We start from the raw sequence: 16,085 nt of genomic DNA, 5'->3' as shown, positions 1-16,085 counted from the left end.
AAATGCATTATTATTTAAATAGCTTCTTCTTCCAAGTGTTTCAGATGCTGTGAAATATGTGAAATTGTTTGTAATTGTTTTATACACTTAAAAGTATTATGGTCTGTAGGGGAATTTGTTCTGGAAATTGGCTTCATATTAAGAAGAGAAGACATCAGTTAACTCCTCACTGATTGAATGATTCAAATTTAAAAGTCAAATGATTCAAATGTAAAAGCAACTCTCATTTAATTTTCACATTTTTGAATACTAGTTTTGAAAACAAGCAGTTCTTTGTTTCAAAAACTAATTGTCCATCTTTGTCTTTAAAACAGATTAGGTGCACAGAAAGATGTATTGGATTCCAGGATCAAGAGCTTTTTGTACATCCTTGATTTATTACCAAGGTTTGAATTTATTGCTCTTTAACCAATACTGTACTTAAAAAAATTGAACCACTGTCAGGTGATAGGCATAAAAGATTTTGAGAAGATTAAACGTAAATCAAATCTATATATATTAGAAACTAGCAGGAGGAATAGTTACATGTGAAAATCGAACCAAAAAGATTAACACTTTGTTGTGAGATGGTTTGATTCTCAGTTAAAGAATAATTAAAATCATTTAGCGCATACAAGATTATAGGACATTGAACAGCACAAGAGCAATTTCTCTGGCCCATGTCTGTGCTGATCATGATGACAGTCTAACTAATCACATTTGTCTGTACATGGCCTATATCCCTCTTTTGTCTGCTTGTTCATGTATCTGTCTAAATAGCTCTTAAACATTGCTATGTAATCTACCACCTCTCCTGGCAGTGCACATCAGGCAACCAGTAAGTAAATAAAAGCTTCCCTCGGACATATCCTTAAACTATAACTCTCTCACTTTAAACCTATGCCCTCCAGTATTTGCATTTCCACTCTGGGATGAAGACTCTAACTATCTACCTCTTCAAGATTCAACATTCAGAATTGTTTTTCAGAACACAAGTGTAAAGGAGAACAGAATTATTGCTACTCTGGATCTGATGTAGCACTAACAAAAACACATTAAGAAAAATAACCCAATAAAAAGTGCAATAAACCCTATATAAATGCATAAGATAACTTATATACATAGATTTTATGTACGTAAAGTGATGCGAGGTACAGAAGTATCTGTATTTATGATGACTGGCAAGGCATGATAAAGTAGTGGTGGGGGGGTAGTGTGGATGGGTTGGTTAGTAGGCAGAGGTGTTGATCAGTCTTGCTGCTTGGGGAAAGTAACTACTTTTGAGTCTGGTGGTCCTGCCATAGATGCCACATTCAAACTTCAAATAAATGTATTATCGAAGTACATGTATGTCACCATATAAAACACTGAGTTAATTTTCTTGCATACAATCACAGTAAGTAGAAGAAACTTAAGAGGCTTTTTCCCAGGGCTGAAATGGCTAGCACGAGAGGGCACAGTTTTAAGGTGCTTGGAAGTAGGTACAGAGGAGATGTCAGGGGTAAGTTTTTTATGCAGAGAGTGGTGAGTGCGTGGAATAGGCTGCCGGCGACAGTGGGGGAGGCAGATACGATAGGCTCTTTTAAGAGACTCCTGGACAGGTACGTGGAGATCAGAAAAATAGAAGGCTAAGGGTAACTCTAGGTAATTTCTAAAGTAAGTACATGTTTGACTCAGCATTGTGGGCCGAAGGGCCTGTATTGTGCTGTAGGTTTCCTATGTTTCTAAACACAATAAACTCAATGAAAGACCGCACCCAACAGGACGGACAACAACCAATGTGCACTAAAAGCAACAAACTCTGCAAGTACAAAAAGAAAGAGAACAATAATAACACTAATAATGATAATGAATAAGTAATAAATATTGAGATGAACACAAGATGAAAAGTTCTTGAAAGTGTGCCCTTAGGTTGTGGGAACGGTTCAGTGATAAAGCGAGTATTCAGTTCAGAGAGTCGTAGCCTCCTCCCTGATGGGAGTGGGGCTATTAGTCCATGAGCAGGATGGGTGGGATCCTTCATGATATTGCTCGCCATTTTATGGCATCTTTCTGTAGGCTGGTGCCAGTGATACGTTGGACAGTTTGGACTGTCTGTGGTAAAGCCTTCCTGTGCCGCAGTGCAGTTCCTGTACCATGCAGTGATGCAATATGTTAAGATGCTCTCTACTGTACATCTGTAGAGGGTTGTGAGTATTGGCATGTATAGTCCAGGTCTCTTCAGCCTTTCAGAAAGTAAGGGCATTAATGAGCTTTCCTGATTGTGTAGGAGGTGTTCTGCGATCATGTGTGAGACATGCACTCCAGTGCTGTGCCACTGATGCAAAGAGGGGTGTGAGAGGTGTGAGTTTTCCTGAAGTCAATTACCATTTCATATGACCATAAAATATAGGAGCAGAATTAGGCCATTTGGCTTATCGAGTCTGCTCCGCCATTTCATCATGGCTGATCCAATTTTCCTCTCAGTCCAAATCTCCTGCCTTCTCCTGTATTCCTTCATGCCCTGACCAATCAAGAATCTATCAACCTTTGCCTTAAATAAACATAAAAACAGTTGCCTGTAGCAAAGAATTCCACAGATTCACCACTCTCTGGATGAATAAATTCCTCTGTATCTCTGTTCTAAAAGGATACCTCTCTATTCTGAAGCTGGTCCTGGTCTTAGACTCACCCAGCACAGGAAACATCCTTTCCCCATCCACTCTATAAAGGCCTTTCACCAATCAATAGGCTTCAATGAGGTCACCACTGATTCTTCTGAGTTCGAGTGAATACAGGCCTAGAGCCATCAAATGCTCTTCATGTGACAAGCCATTCAAACCTGGAATTATTTTCGTGAACCTGCTTTGAACCCTCTCCAGTTTCAGCACACCCTTTCTAAGATAATGGGCCCAAACCTTACCACACACCACGTGAGGCCTCACCAGTGCTTTATAAAGTTTCAACATTACATCCTTGCTTTAATATTCTAGTTCTCTTGAAATTAATGCGGTATAGACAAAGGAGAATTAGATGATGTGTACTTGGATTTTCAAAAGGCCTTTGACAAGGTGCCACTCTTGAGGCTGCTTAACAAGCTAATGAGCCCATGGTATTACAGAAAAGATTCTAGCATGGACCTGATTGGCAAGAAGCAAACAGTGAAAATAAAGGGGGCCTTTTCTGGTTGGCTGCCGGTGACTAATGGTGTTCCACAGGGGTCTGTGTTGGGGCTGATTCATTTTATGTTATATGTCAATGAATTGGATGATGGAATTGATGGCTTTATTGCAAAGTTTGCAGACAATATCAAGATAGGTGGTGGGGCAGGTAGTTTTGAGGAAGAAGGACTTCGACAGATCAGGAAAATGGGAAAATAAATGGTAGATGAAATACAGTGTCGGGAAGTGTATGATCACATACTTTTGTAGAAGAAATGAAAAGGTTAGAACCATAGAACACTACAGCACAGAAAACAGGCCATTCAGCCCTTCTAGTCTGTGCCAAAACATTATTCCGCTAGTCCCATTGACCTGCATCCAGTCCATAACCCTCCAGACCTCTCCCATCCATGTACCTATCCAATTTATTCTTAAAACTTAAGAGTGAGCCTGCATTTACCAAGTCAGATGGCAGCTTGTTCCACACTCCCATCACTCGCTGAGTGAAGAAGTTCCCCCTAATGTTCCCTCTAAACCTTTCCCCTTTCTCCCTAAAGCCATATCCTCTCGTATTTATCTCTCCTAATCTAAGTGGAAAGAGCCTATTCACATTACTCTGTCTATACCCCTCATAATTTTGTAAACCTCTATCAAATCTCCCCTCATTCTTCTACACCCCAATGGATAAAGTCCTAACCTGTTCAATCTTTCCCTGTAACTCAACTCCTGAAGACCTGGCAACATCCTAGTAAATCTTCTCTGCACCCTTTCAATCTTACTGATATCCTTCCTATAGTTAAGTGACCAGAACTGTACATAATACTCCAAATTTGGCCTCACCAATGTCTTATATAACCTCCCCATAACATCCCAATTCCTATACTCAATACTTTGATTTATGTATGCCAGGATGCCAAAAGCCTTCTTTACAACCCTGTCTACCTGTGACGCCACTTTCAGGGAATTATGTATCTGAATTCTCAGATCTCCTTTTTCCTCCGCACTCCTCAGTGCCCTACCATTTACTGTGTATGTCCTACCTTGATTTGTCCTTCCAAAATGCAACACCTCACACTTGTCTGCATTAAGTTCCATCTGCCATTTTCTGGCCCATTTTTCCAATTGGTCCAGATCCCTCTGGAAGCTTTGAAAGCCTTCCTCCCTGTCCACAACGCCTCCAATCTTAGTGTCATCAGCAAACTTGCTATTTTCTAAATGGAGAGAAAATAGGAAAAAACGGTGGTGCAAGGGGACTTGAGAGTCCTTGTGTAGGAATCGCTAAAGGTTAATTTGCAGGTTGGGTCTGGTGAGGAAGGTAAATGCAATGTTAGCATTCACTGAACCTGGCAGGCGGCTGCCGTCTCTCCTGCCACAGCTGCTTTAGTGGTCCTCTATTTTTGTTCTTTTCTAATGTGCACAGTTCTCAGGAACGTAACTCCATTTAAGCTGGAGACTGCCTGCACTCCAGTCAATTTTCCCTCATTTATTGTTGAGGTAACGATAAACTGATGAATTCTTTTGTCACTGTTATATAAAATATAGCACAATTGAATATTATGAAGTAAAGCTGTAAAATTGTAAAATATTGTATTATTTTGTTCTTCCAAGCCTTATAAAGCCTCCTAAATATATTCTTCTTGAAAATGTCAAAGGATTTGAAACATCTGTTGCAAGGTATGCATTTATCTTTTTTATTAAAAACAAGTGTTGTCGAACTTTGATGTTTTAATATTTTTCACCACAGAAGCAAAAAAGCAGCAAACAATGTCAGTGGTAATGCAATTTAGCAACTTTTGGCTATGAACATTGAAATTCTCAACTCAAAAGTATGGTCTGTATTCCTGATGCTGTCAGTGTTTCTTCTGAGTGTTGTTCTGTGTGGAGAAAGTCTGATTCAACTGGTGAAGGAGGTTGGTAGGTGGTAATTAAAAGAATTGCTTGTCCTTGTTTGACTTGATGCATGCGATATCATAGAACAGTTTTATCACCTCTGTTTAGTCTGTTCTGCCAGTGGGACATGGTGTCGTGTTAAATCCATTTTTCTCCTACGATTTTGCTTTCTGTGTATAATGTGGCACTGAATTTCTTCAGTTGTACTTTCCATTCTTCTGACAAGCCAATGACAATTTGCTCTACCTACATCTGTTCTATGATCATGTAAAAGTTTCAGATTTTTAATAAGCACAATTTTCAGTGAAGCAACTTCTTGAGACTTTAAGTAAGCTGAATGAACAGCAAGCATCATTCTGAAATGCAAAATCTGTGTATAAGATGATGAGAGGCATTGATCATGTGGATAATCTAGAGGCTTTTTCCCAGGGCTGAAATGGCTAACACGAAAGGACACAGTTTTAAGTGCTTGGAAGTAGGTACAGAGGAGATGTCAGGGGTAAGTTTTTTATGCAGAGAGTGGTGAGTGTGTGGAATGGGTTGCCGGCGATTGTGGTGGAGGTGGATACAATAGGGTCTTTTAAGAGACTCCTGGATAGGTACATGGAGCGTAGGAAAATAGAGGGCTCTTGTGAACCCTAGGTAATTTCTAAAGTAAGTACATGTTTGGCACAGCATTGTGGGCCGAAGGGCCTGCATTGTGCTGTAGGTTTTCTGTTTTTCTACCTTATTTTTTAATTTCTAAGTTATCAAAAATAACATGAATTAATACTTTACTTTCTAAGCAATCAAAACAAAACTCATTGGCTGTATTTTCAATGATATACTTGGTCTCACAGCATTATTGTGCATTATTTATAAGTATTCTTTTAACTCTTGTGGCTGTAAGTGGGACTCAAGTGTGCAAAGAATAGAAATAAGTGTTAGTTGTCCCTTGTAAGTGTGGTTCATCTAGAATGCAATGGAAATGAAGATCAATATTATTCTGGTTGAAGATTCCCACAGTGATTGGATGCGCTGTCTCACGTCTGCTGATCATGGTGTGCAGCTCCTCCAGTGCCAGCCTGATGTTGGTTACTTCTGTCGCACAGGCTTTCAGTACTGTCCCATAGCCTCTGGTGTAAGCAATGCTTCTATGTCCTTGATATCTTAAAGAATGAATCAAATTGGCTAAGAGCAGCTTCTATGTTGATAGGAATCACAGGTGGAATAATGATGGATCATCTATTTCACCCAGCTGGTTGAACATTGTTGCAAAGGCTTCAGCATTTTCTTTAGTATTCACATGCTAAGTCTTGCTATCATTCAGGATGAGTTAGATTTTGTGGTCTTCTGTTCCATTTAACTGTATAATTGGTCTTCACCAGTTACAATAAGATGTGGTAAGGCTGCAGAGCTTTGACTAGTTCCATTGATTGTATAATTACTCATCTCTACATACTGTTTAGCATACTTGTGGTCCTGTACAATATTTGAGCTTCGCTAGGCTGGTACTTCATCATTTTAAGGTATGTCTGGTGCTGCTCTCTGAATGCCTTACTGTACTCATTGAACAAAGATTGACTGCCTGGATTGACAACACTGAAGGTTATGTTAGGCAATGAGGTTACAGTTTGCTGTGGTGTATGTTACTGCTGCTGTTGTTTTACATTAATTCATAGACATCCAGTTTTAAGCTGCTCGACCTATTCTGAGTCTTATAGTGCCACACAACACCATAGAGGGTTATAAAGACAGTGTAATGACAGGACTTTGTCTTATTTTATCAGTGCTATCGTGGACAGGTTCATCTGCCACAGGTGAGGACAAGATTAAGTAGGTTCTTCCCTTATGTGTTTTAATTAATTACCCACTGCAGCTATGCCTTCAGAAATCAACCAGCTGTGTAAAGTGGGCAGAAAATGGCAGATAGAATTAAATTCTGATAAAATTCTTATCTGGAAGGAGCAGTGAGGATAAGATACGCATAATAAATGGTAGGGCTTTAGGTAGATTTGAGGAATAGAGGGGCCTTGTGTGTAAATCGAAGGACTCCTGAAAGTGTCAGCACAAATAAGTAAAGTGGTGAAGAAGGCACAAAGAATACTTGTATTCATTAGCCAGAAAATAGATTATAAGAGTAGAGAGGTTCTGGTGCAATTTTATAAATCATTGGGTTAGCCACAGCTGAAGTGGTTCTGGTCACCACATTACTACAAAGGATGTGACTGCATTTCTGGGGGTGCAGAGAAAATTCACCAGCATATTACCTGGGATAGACCATTTCAGTTATGAGGAGAGCCTCTATTTGTTGTTGTGGAGTGAAAAAAGTTGAGTTGGGATCCAATGGAGGTACAAAAACATGTGAGAAATGGATAGGAAGAAACTTTTCCTCAGAATAGCGGTGTCTCAAATTAGAGAGCTGTGGTGCAGAGAAAAGAGCAGGAGGGTTAGGAAGAAATTTTCATCCAGAGGGAATGGTATGGATAGGTTGGGATTGATATGGTAGGCTGATGGGCTGTTTTTGTGCAGTGTAGCTCTATGAGAACTTTGAAGATAGCAACCAATTCAAAAGGCATCATGTATATTTTCACTTATGGCAAGAATTCAGAGTAGCAAAGCAAGATGATTAGGCTTAAAACACTAATTAGACTGCAACTTCAGTACTTTGTTCATTTCAGATATTGTAGGAGCCATAAGCGAGGTATACGGAGATATCGTTCATGCAATAATATATTGTTGCAATGAGGAAACTGGTTAGATTAAGATTTGTTTTCCCACCCCAAGAATCTTGAACCTCCCCCCTCCCCCCCCCCACACCCGGCCAACTTCTAATTCCCCTAGCGCCCCATTAGGACACGTAACCACCTCCATTGGGAATTACTGATTTAGATAAATTGGTAACAGGATTAAAGCAAATATCTGGAAAATTGTTTAAACTTAATTGCATTCTGAAATTCACTGCATGAAGGGGTAATAGAAGGAGAAATCCTCATCACATTTATAGAGTGCTTGGACTTGTATGAAGATATGTGAGGATGATACCAGGCTGGAGAACTCTTTCTCTGCTGAAGTGGACTGAGTGGTCTTATTAAATATTGCCAATTTTCTACTATTCAAGAAAATTCAGGTCAAAAGGTTTAAATAAATTTGCAACTTTTTTCTATTATTAGAATTCTTGCTGTAGCATTCTGGTTTTTTCTATCAGTTTGCTGCTGCCTAGTAAAACCCATAAGTGAATAGAGGGACAGAAGAGGGAACTGGACTGAATGTTGAAAACTAAGTTTAAATTTAATCCAAATAACTGGATCTCTTTTTGCTCTTGGAAATGGCATGACATTAAATAAACTTGGCATAAAGTTTGCAAAACACGACAGACACAGGCAGCAGATTAAAGTGAAAGTCTTGGTGGAAATATCAAAGTTCAAAGTAAATTTATTATCAAAGTACATAGATTCACTTTCTTCTGAGCATACGCAGTAAATCCAGGAAACATAATAGAATCACTGAAAGATCACACCCAACAGGATGGACAAACAACCAGTGTGCAAAAGACACTGAACTGTGCAAATACAAAAGAAAAAAAGAGAAGTGATAATAAATAAACAAACAAACAGGTAATTAGTATAGAGAACAAAAGATAAATATGTTGACTCCATTAACAGGTCTACGTGCAGAGCATTTCTTCCCTGAAGGAAATTTTAAAAGCCAAATGGGAGCTAAGTTGTGAATTAATTGCTGGCAGTAATTGATGTGCTTGTTGGGTAGAACGTAAAAATAAAAAAATGTTAAAATTACTCAGTGGGTCAGGCCTCATCTGCGAGAAGAGAAACAGCATTAAATTTTCCAGCCAAGAAGTTCAAAAGAAACTTGCTAAACCACGGTGGTGGGGTGGGGGGTGGGTGGTGGGTGTGAGATAGGGCGAAGGGAGAAAGTGACAGGGTGGTGGTGGAGAAGAAGAGGGAAGACATCCATGGTAGATAGAACTAAGCTGACCATAGGGATAAGGTTATCTGATGAAAGATCTCTCTTGGATGTGCAGAGCATTTTGTTTCAAATGTACTTTTGTTTATATATTCTGTCTAGTTCGTGGTTTCTGTTTGCTGGTTAATACTGTCATCTGTTTTTCATCATCTGATCTAAATGGTGCAGACCACTTGCAACAATGATCCTTTTTGATGTTTGTTCTTAACTCTAGTGTGTTATTATGGGCAAATATTTGCTCATTCAACATAGTCCTTCTGTCTTGAAAGAAATTGTGAGTTCATCATTCTTATACAAGCTAAAATGATCTCTGGTTGCAGAGAGTTTAACATTAACCTTACAAAGCTTGAAAGTAAGGAATAATCAAAGTGTTTCTCTTCTTTGATCTGATCATATTAATGGTCTTTCAAATGCAAGTTCTTCCCTTCTCCCTTTCCTTTATTAAACTTTCAATAAAAAAATACAGTGGATTCCAGTTAATTGTGCCATTGGTTAATCAGATTAATCTTATTTGGCATAATTGAACAAAGACTAATCAAGAAAAGTCAGGAGTCCCTTAGTTAATTAATGATCTTTAATTGTGCCAGGGGACTGTTGCTGAACAGTTTCTATCTAGCATCAGTTGTGTGCACTTACATGGCAGTTAGACACAATATTATACTTTAAGTGAACAGTTTTTAAATACTGCCAGTTGCATTTGTTTGTGTTCAGAAAGCACTGATAGTTGGTGAGAAATAAGCAGTAAAACAATTCAGAATTGTTTTGCTGTCTGTGATTTCAAGTGTTCAAGTTTGAAGATGCCAGAAACGGGTGGGAGTGAAAATGAGACGATTTCACTACTTTAGCAAGTTAGAAAATACAAAGAATTTGGAGATATTGAATTCTTCGTAGTTTATACTTTGAAGGTAACGTCTTGAATGTTACAATGAAAATTTGGGGAATGCAATCATCGACAGACAGCATTGTGTGAAGACATTCCATTATCTGCACTAGGTGATTGTGCTGATGTTCATTTACGGTTAAAAGAACACGATATGAAGGAATTCTTCTGGGGACAAAGACACACTTTTATAGTACTACTGTAGTATTGGTAGTGTTCTAATTTGTTCTGCATTTTATTTAAGCATATAATTTGTTACTCAGACACTTAATTGGGTTAAATTGAGTTAGTCCTTCGGTGTCTCACTTAACTGAATTAAAACCTAGGGAATAGTTGAGCTATCCTATTGTCATAATGTTTGGAGTTAATTCTGCCTCTTTTTCCCTCAGTTTCTGTATTAGTGTATTTGTAGAATAAGGGGCTGGTGTTAGGATGATTTGTTTTTACATTGGATTTGATAAAATAAATTTTTTTAAAATCAGAGATAAATTGATACAAACTCTGAAGAATTGCGGATATTCATACCAGGAATTCCTACTCTCTCCAACCTTGGTACGTAGACATCAATAGAACTAATAATACTTATCCTCTGTTTGTGGTGTTTCTTTTGTAATGTTTACAGTTAAAAAGGTATTTTTGTTCTATATTATAACATTGATTAAGAAATTTGTATTTGAACTGTAAAACTTTACTGAGATGGCTCGTGCTGTGGAAAAACATATCAGAATTTTTTTGAACACCAATATACATGATAGGAAAACTCCACTGAAGCATTGGCAAAGTTTATCTAAACATGTATAATGTTGATGATTGCACATTGTATTAATATAAAAAAGCATATTTTAATAAGTTAGATTAACTTTGGATGTACAAATACACCTTAAGTGCAAATAACGCTTAAAAAAGCCAGATGTGCATCAATACCTTTAAAACATATTTACCACTACTCTTTCACTGAGATGTTAAAACAACATAATATTTTATTGAAGTCTACCATCCTGATATCATGGTGGCATTAAAAACAATATTTTTGTTGTAAAGCCTTGGGGTTGAAGTCCTACTAGATTATATAGTATTGGAGAATAACCCACTGCTTAAAAGAAGTTGTTGCACCTGTCCAGTTTTACAGAAATAAAATGGGCACTCCAGTATCCAATATCTTGGATACCCTGCTCATATTTATTCCAAACCAGAATGGAGTTGCATGACATGTTGGATTTGTTTCTGCATATCTGGGTAGACATTTTGTAAATATAATATTTCAAATGCTTGTTTTAGATTCTTTTGGGAAATTTATATGGTATTGCATCTAAATTGATATGCTATCACGTGCATCTGCTGAGCAAATTATGTCACTATTATCCCCTCTTCTTGTAGTTCTCCTTAATCTAGTTGTATCTTTTGAGGTGAAAGGCAACTGACAGGCATTGATCTTATGTTTATTTGGGCCTTAAGTTGACATGAAATAACCTGGCATCAGAGAGAATTGTCAGTAGTTTAAGATAACAAAGTAATACTGCAAGCTGTGGAAACTGTCAGCATGTGCTGTACCATGGTGGCTGCTACTGTTATAGCCTTGAAGCTAATATTTATTCTCTGAATGACAACTTGTCTGTCCCTATACTCTCCACCAAGTTTTGAAGTTAGTTCGTGCTAAAGGAGATCGAGGGATATGGAGAGAAAGATGGAGAGAGTTGTGAAAAGGTTGTTTCACCCATGATTTTAATGAAAACTAGACAACCGGGTGACCTGTTGGGGCACCTTTTGAGAGAAAGGTAGTGCAGTGTGATGTGATGTGCTTTGGAAATTAAAGAAGAAGAACTCAGTGTATTAATGAAGAAAGACACGTAGCAAGACAAATATTGGTCCTCCTCATTTAACGAAGGACACTTTTTATGACCACATTTCTGGTTGATCTGCCACCCTTCAGGAATACTCTAACGTTTTCATTTCTTTCTCCCCGGCTTAAAGCCACATACAGCTGACCATGCTGGAATACTGGTTTCTCCAGATAAATCAACACATTCTTTATGGTTTGGCTTTGCGCCTTATGTATAGTCACAGCAAAGCATGACCGTATCGGGAACTGGCTCTGCTGAAGAGGGACATCTTCCCCTTCTGATAAATTGAGAGTTATTCTGGGGTCATGACAATGTCATTTTTGAATGGACCAATGTTTATCTTTGCTACGATGAGATTGTCGTGAAGTTCTTCCACCATCATTCACGTTCCATTGCAAAGCCTTGGTGGATCCAAGTTCCTCGTTGAAATGGTGGGAGATCCCTTCTTCAATTCCAGTTTATGTGGTGGCAATCCAGAGAGTTCGACCGAATCAAGGAATTCTGTTGGAAAATGAGTGGTGTTAGCTCCTTCACTTATGGCATTGAAGGAGCAGTATTCTTTCATGATTCCAGGGAAGTGTCTAATACATGTGAAGTTTATTTTTCATATCATTTCATTAAGAGGAACCAAGATAGAATTCCTCGAGAAGAGCTCTGCAGGATTGTCGAATGTCAGGTAGATGAAATCAATGCATTCTTCCATAGTTGTTGCTGGCAGAATCATATCTTCAGGTAATTCGATTTCATTGTTTTCATTTTTCTCAATCTCGTCTTCTCCAACATCCAATAAGAACTGAGAATATCATCCTTCTCTCTCACTCAATCGCATGTTTCTCTTCAATTGAAACTTGATGAAGCTTCTCGATAAGTATGATTTTTTAATGCAAGAATTCTCCACATCAGCATCATTTCCGCTTTTCACAACTGCTAGAAGCTGACAGAAATCGCCACAGCAAATGGTTAAAATACCCCCGAAGGCCTCATTCTTGCCGCATACATCACGAAGAGTGTGATCCATGGCTTCAAAGCTCTCCCTCCTAATCATGGGGCTCTCATCCCAGACAATAAGCTTCGCATTTTGGAGTTAATTTGCAGTATTGGTATTTTTATTGATGTTACAAAGGGCATCCTCATTGACTTTGAGGGGTATTTTGAAAAGTGAATGCGCTGTCCTACCACCAGGCATCAATGTTGCTGCAATACCCGATGATGCTACAGCAATAGCAACACTTCCAGCTCCCCTAACTTTAGCGAGGATCAAGTTGATGATAAATGTCTTGCCCGTTCCTCCTGGTGCATCAATGAAAATCATTGAAGAGAGATTCCTTTCCACGCAGGTGCACACATATTCATATACTTCTCTTTGCTCATTATTCAGTAGGAGCTCCTTCTGTGAATCAAATTCCTGCTGTTCATCTGTGTTATATTGCAGTTCACGCAATAATTCCAGATTGCCAGCACTTTGAGTAATTGTTCCGTTTCTTGGTGTCGGCAAGTTATATTCTTCAAGTGTTTTGCTCAAGTTCTCAAGTTTCTTTTGGGAATACAGAGGAGCTTGTCCATGATGCCTCTCATCGATCATGATGTTAGGATCATTGATAGTTCTCCTCTCCAATTGTAAGAAATCTTCAGACATTGCATTCTTGAACTGGTTCCATAATTGCTGCGGATTGTTGATTTCAATGTTTGTTAGCAAGACGACAAACAAATCTCTCATTGCTCTGGGCATTCTTGTTCTCGCTGCTTCTTCCATAGTTTGCTGCTAATGATCGTCAGCTTGCAACAATCCTCTCTCTCTGCAGAGATCTTTGAATGATGGAAGGATATCTCCATCATGTGTTTTCAAATATTGGAAAAACACTGGTCCCTTTATGTGATGAAGAAGAAGTCTCAAATAGTAGATGTCACCACTTCGTGGAGAAACGGTGTACACTCGACCCAGAACATTTGCTTCATAAATGCCGGAGTACTCCTCCACTCCTTTCCCCATTCTCCTTCTTTCTCATCTCTTATTAGTCCACGTGTAGAATCTGGGAATATCCGCATAGTACAGGGTTCTTGCAAATAGATCGCAAGTGCAAAGATCCATGAATGCCATTAAAGTGGTTCTTGACATATTATTCAGTTGTACAGCAGCATTATCTCGAAAGAATACTTGATGCTGTTGGGGAAGGTGCACTTGAAGGCGAACAACAGCTGGTTCCCTCTCGTGAAATGGAAATCCAAGTATCAATCCGACAGCTTCAGAGGGCCCAATATATCTGCCTGTCAAAAACTGTGTGATTTCCTCTTCACTATTCACTCCAAGAATTGCCCGATCACTCCCCTTCATGGTATACTTGATCACGTATTTGATGGACTTGACAGATAAGCATATTTCTACATTTAGATGACAATTGAACAGCTTTAATAGCTGGGCATTATAGGGGACCACCCATTCTGAAGTTATAGTTCGACTTTGTCGTCCTACTTGATGATCTTCGAATCCTCCCATTTGCACAGACCGTCTCCTATACACAGGATATGAATCATCCCCACACCTTGTATGCTCAATAAATGGCTTTGGGTACCTCTTACTGCATCTACCATTTTGCCAACACGGTGATTTAGTGGTGCAATACGGACCATGTATCATGTGCTTCAATACCAATTCATGCAGCTGTGGATCTTCATTTGGGTCTGGTATTTCTGCTTGAATGAATTTACCATAATCTTGTGGTCTTGGCTTGGATGCCTCATCGAGCCACAGCAGACAGTGCAAATGAGGCAGACCCCGCTTTTAGTATTCAACACTTACAATGTAAGCGATACACCTACCAAAGAGATCATCTGTTCCAGTGAGGTACTTCATAAACAACTTTCTCTTCAAGTCAAACACTCACACGATTAAATCTGGCCGATCATTTGGTGGCTGATGCCAAAAAAGATGCTGTCGGATTTCAGGCCAGTTTGGATTGCATGTCATTGTAATGAACAATGAGGCATTACCATACTTCCATATATGCATCATGGCGTCCTGACATCGTTCCATCATGTATCTTGGTCCACCGACAAATGTTGAGAAGAGGATGATGTGCCTTCCAATGCTTCTGAAATCATCGTCATCATTCAGGCATGTTGTTGGTACAGAGGTATGTTGTTGATCTCAAGGTTGCTTGATTCATTCAAATGTAGCTCAGCCTCTCGCCTTCAATCTTAGCAGCCATATCGACCAAGGAATAGACGTCCTCCTCTGAGAAGGTTATTAAACTCATTCTCATGGTTCATTATTCGATACGCATAATAACGCATTGCTGTCAGTTTCTTGTTGTTTGTCATTCAGATTTGATGATGCCAGCCATTGTCTCCAAGTGGAAAGAAAAGTACGTATGAACGATGGGGCTCTGAAATTATTTGCAAATCACCTCCTTGTTCTTTCAACACGATGTGCTGTGATCTTACTTCAGGTTCGGTGCTGTTCAGTATAATGACAGTGACTTTGTTGGCAATTTGTGCATTAAATCTTCTCTCATGTTTAAATGTTGGTCTCCGGTCAGGATCAATGACAATGGACGCCTCTGGCATGCCTCAAATTTGTTCTTTTGCAAGTTGAAGGGATGCAATGTATGGGTTTCGTTGTCGTAGTAGGTTTTCCAATAATTCAACAATCTCACATTGAATTCCATCATTCTGGAGTATCCCCATTCTCAATTCTACGCTGTCTTGAGGATCCATGAAGTAAACTTGAAGGAATCAGGCTTGCTGGTTGGGGGTCTGGCATTAAATGTCCGATGTAATGATGGATTTGGCCTTGAATAATCACAGAAGGATTCCATCGATTCTTAGTTGGAACGACTTCTTTGGCACCAAAGGATGTCATTTGGAAGAGGCAATTGTATTTTCTGATGTTCTTCCTGAACTCGTTTGCAATAGGTTCATCATAGCGGTACATATTGAGGAGTTCATTAGGTAGAGGCTGCAAATTGCCTAACCTGACCTTTACCTTCATACAGCAGAAATGTGCGGTTTCTCCAGTGAATAGGAAGGCACGACAGTGAGGCATACTCTGGTCATCGAACCAACATCAGCAGAAATGTGACGGCATGTGAATCGTGCATTTTGCCTTGCTCTTTCTCTGTCGAGGAATTGTCGTCAAAAGCAGCCATTGTCGTCTTCAGCAAGTCTCGCAGTAATTACTCTGTGCCACATATTCTCTAGTTGATCTTTCCTTTTCTCCTGTGCCTCTTCCTCTCTCCTCCTTCTCTGCCTGTTTTTGTCATTCAGGAGACGCGCAGCCCTTTCGTCCTTCGTCTCTTCATCTCTTCTACCACTTGTTCTTTGTCTCTGATTCTGGAGTCGTGCAGCCCTGGCCTGTTTGGAATCTTGTTCTCCCCTCCGTCTGTGCCTATTGTT

General features: G+C 39.2%; 2 protein-coding genes across 6 annotated transcripts in view; both read left to right on the top strand.

The window, feature by feature from the left end:
* LOC134344424 (uncharacterized) overlaps window positions 1–16,085 on the top strand; it is a 108,722-nt gene that overhangs the window by 49,378 nt on the left and 43,259 nt on the right. The window lies entirely within an intron of this gene.
* The window catches only part of trdmt1 (tRNA aspartic acid methyltransferase 1), a 174,144-nt gene that overhangs the window by 137,356 nt on the left and 20,703 nt on the right, over window positions 1–16,085 (top strand). For all 5 annotated transcript variants that reach the window (XM_063044192.1, XM_063044194.1, XM_063044195.1 and 2 more), the window contains 3 exons: window positions 315–386; window positions 4,728–4,793; window positions 10,335–10,404. In XM_063044192.1, the coding sequence (XP_062900262.1) occupies window positions 315–386; window positions 4,728–4,793; window positions 10,335–10,404 (208 nt within the window). The remainder of the gene's footprint in view (window positions 1–314; window positions 387–4,727; window positions 4,794–10,334; window positions 10,405–16,085) is intronic.

Source organism: Mobula hypostoma, chromosome 3 (assembly GCF_963921235.1).
Source record: "Mobula hypostoma chromosome 3, sMobHyp1.1, whole genome shotgun sequence".
In the NCBI taxonomy this organism is placed as follows: Eukaryota; Metazoa; Chordata; class Chondrichthyes; order Myliobatiformes; family Myliobatidae; genus Mobula; species Mobula hypostoma.
This window is presented reverse-complemented; position numbering and strand designations above follow the sequence as displayed.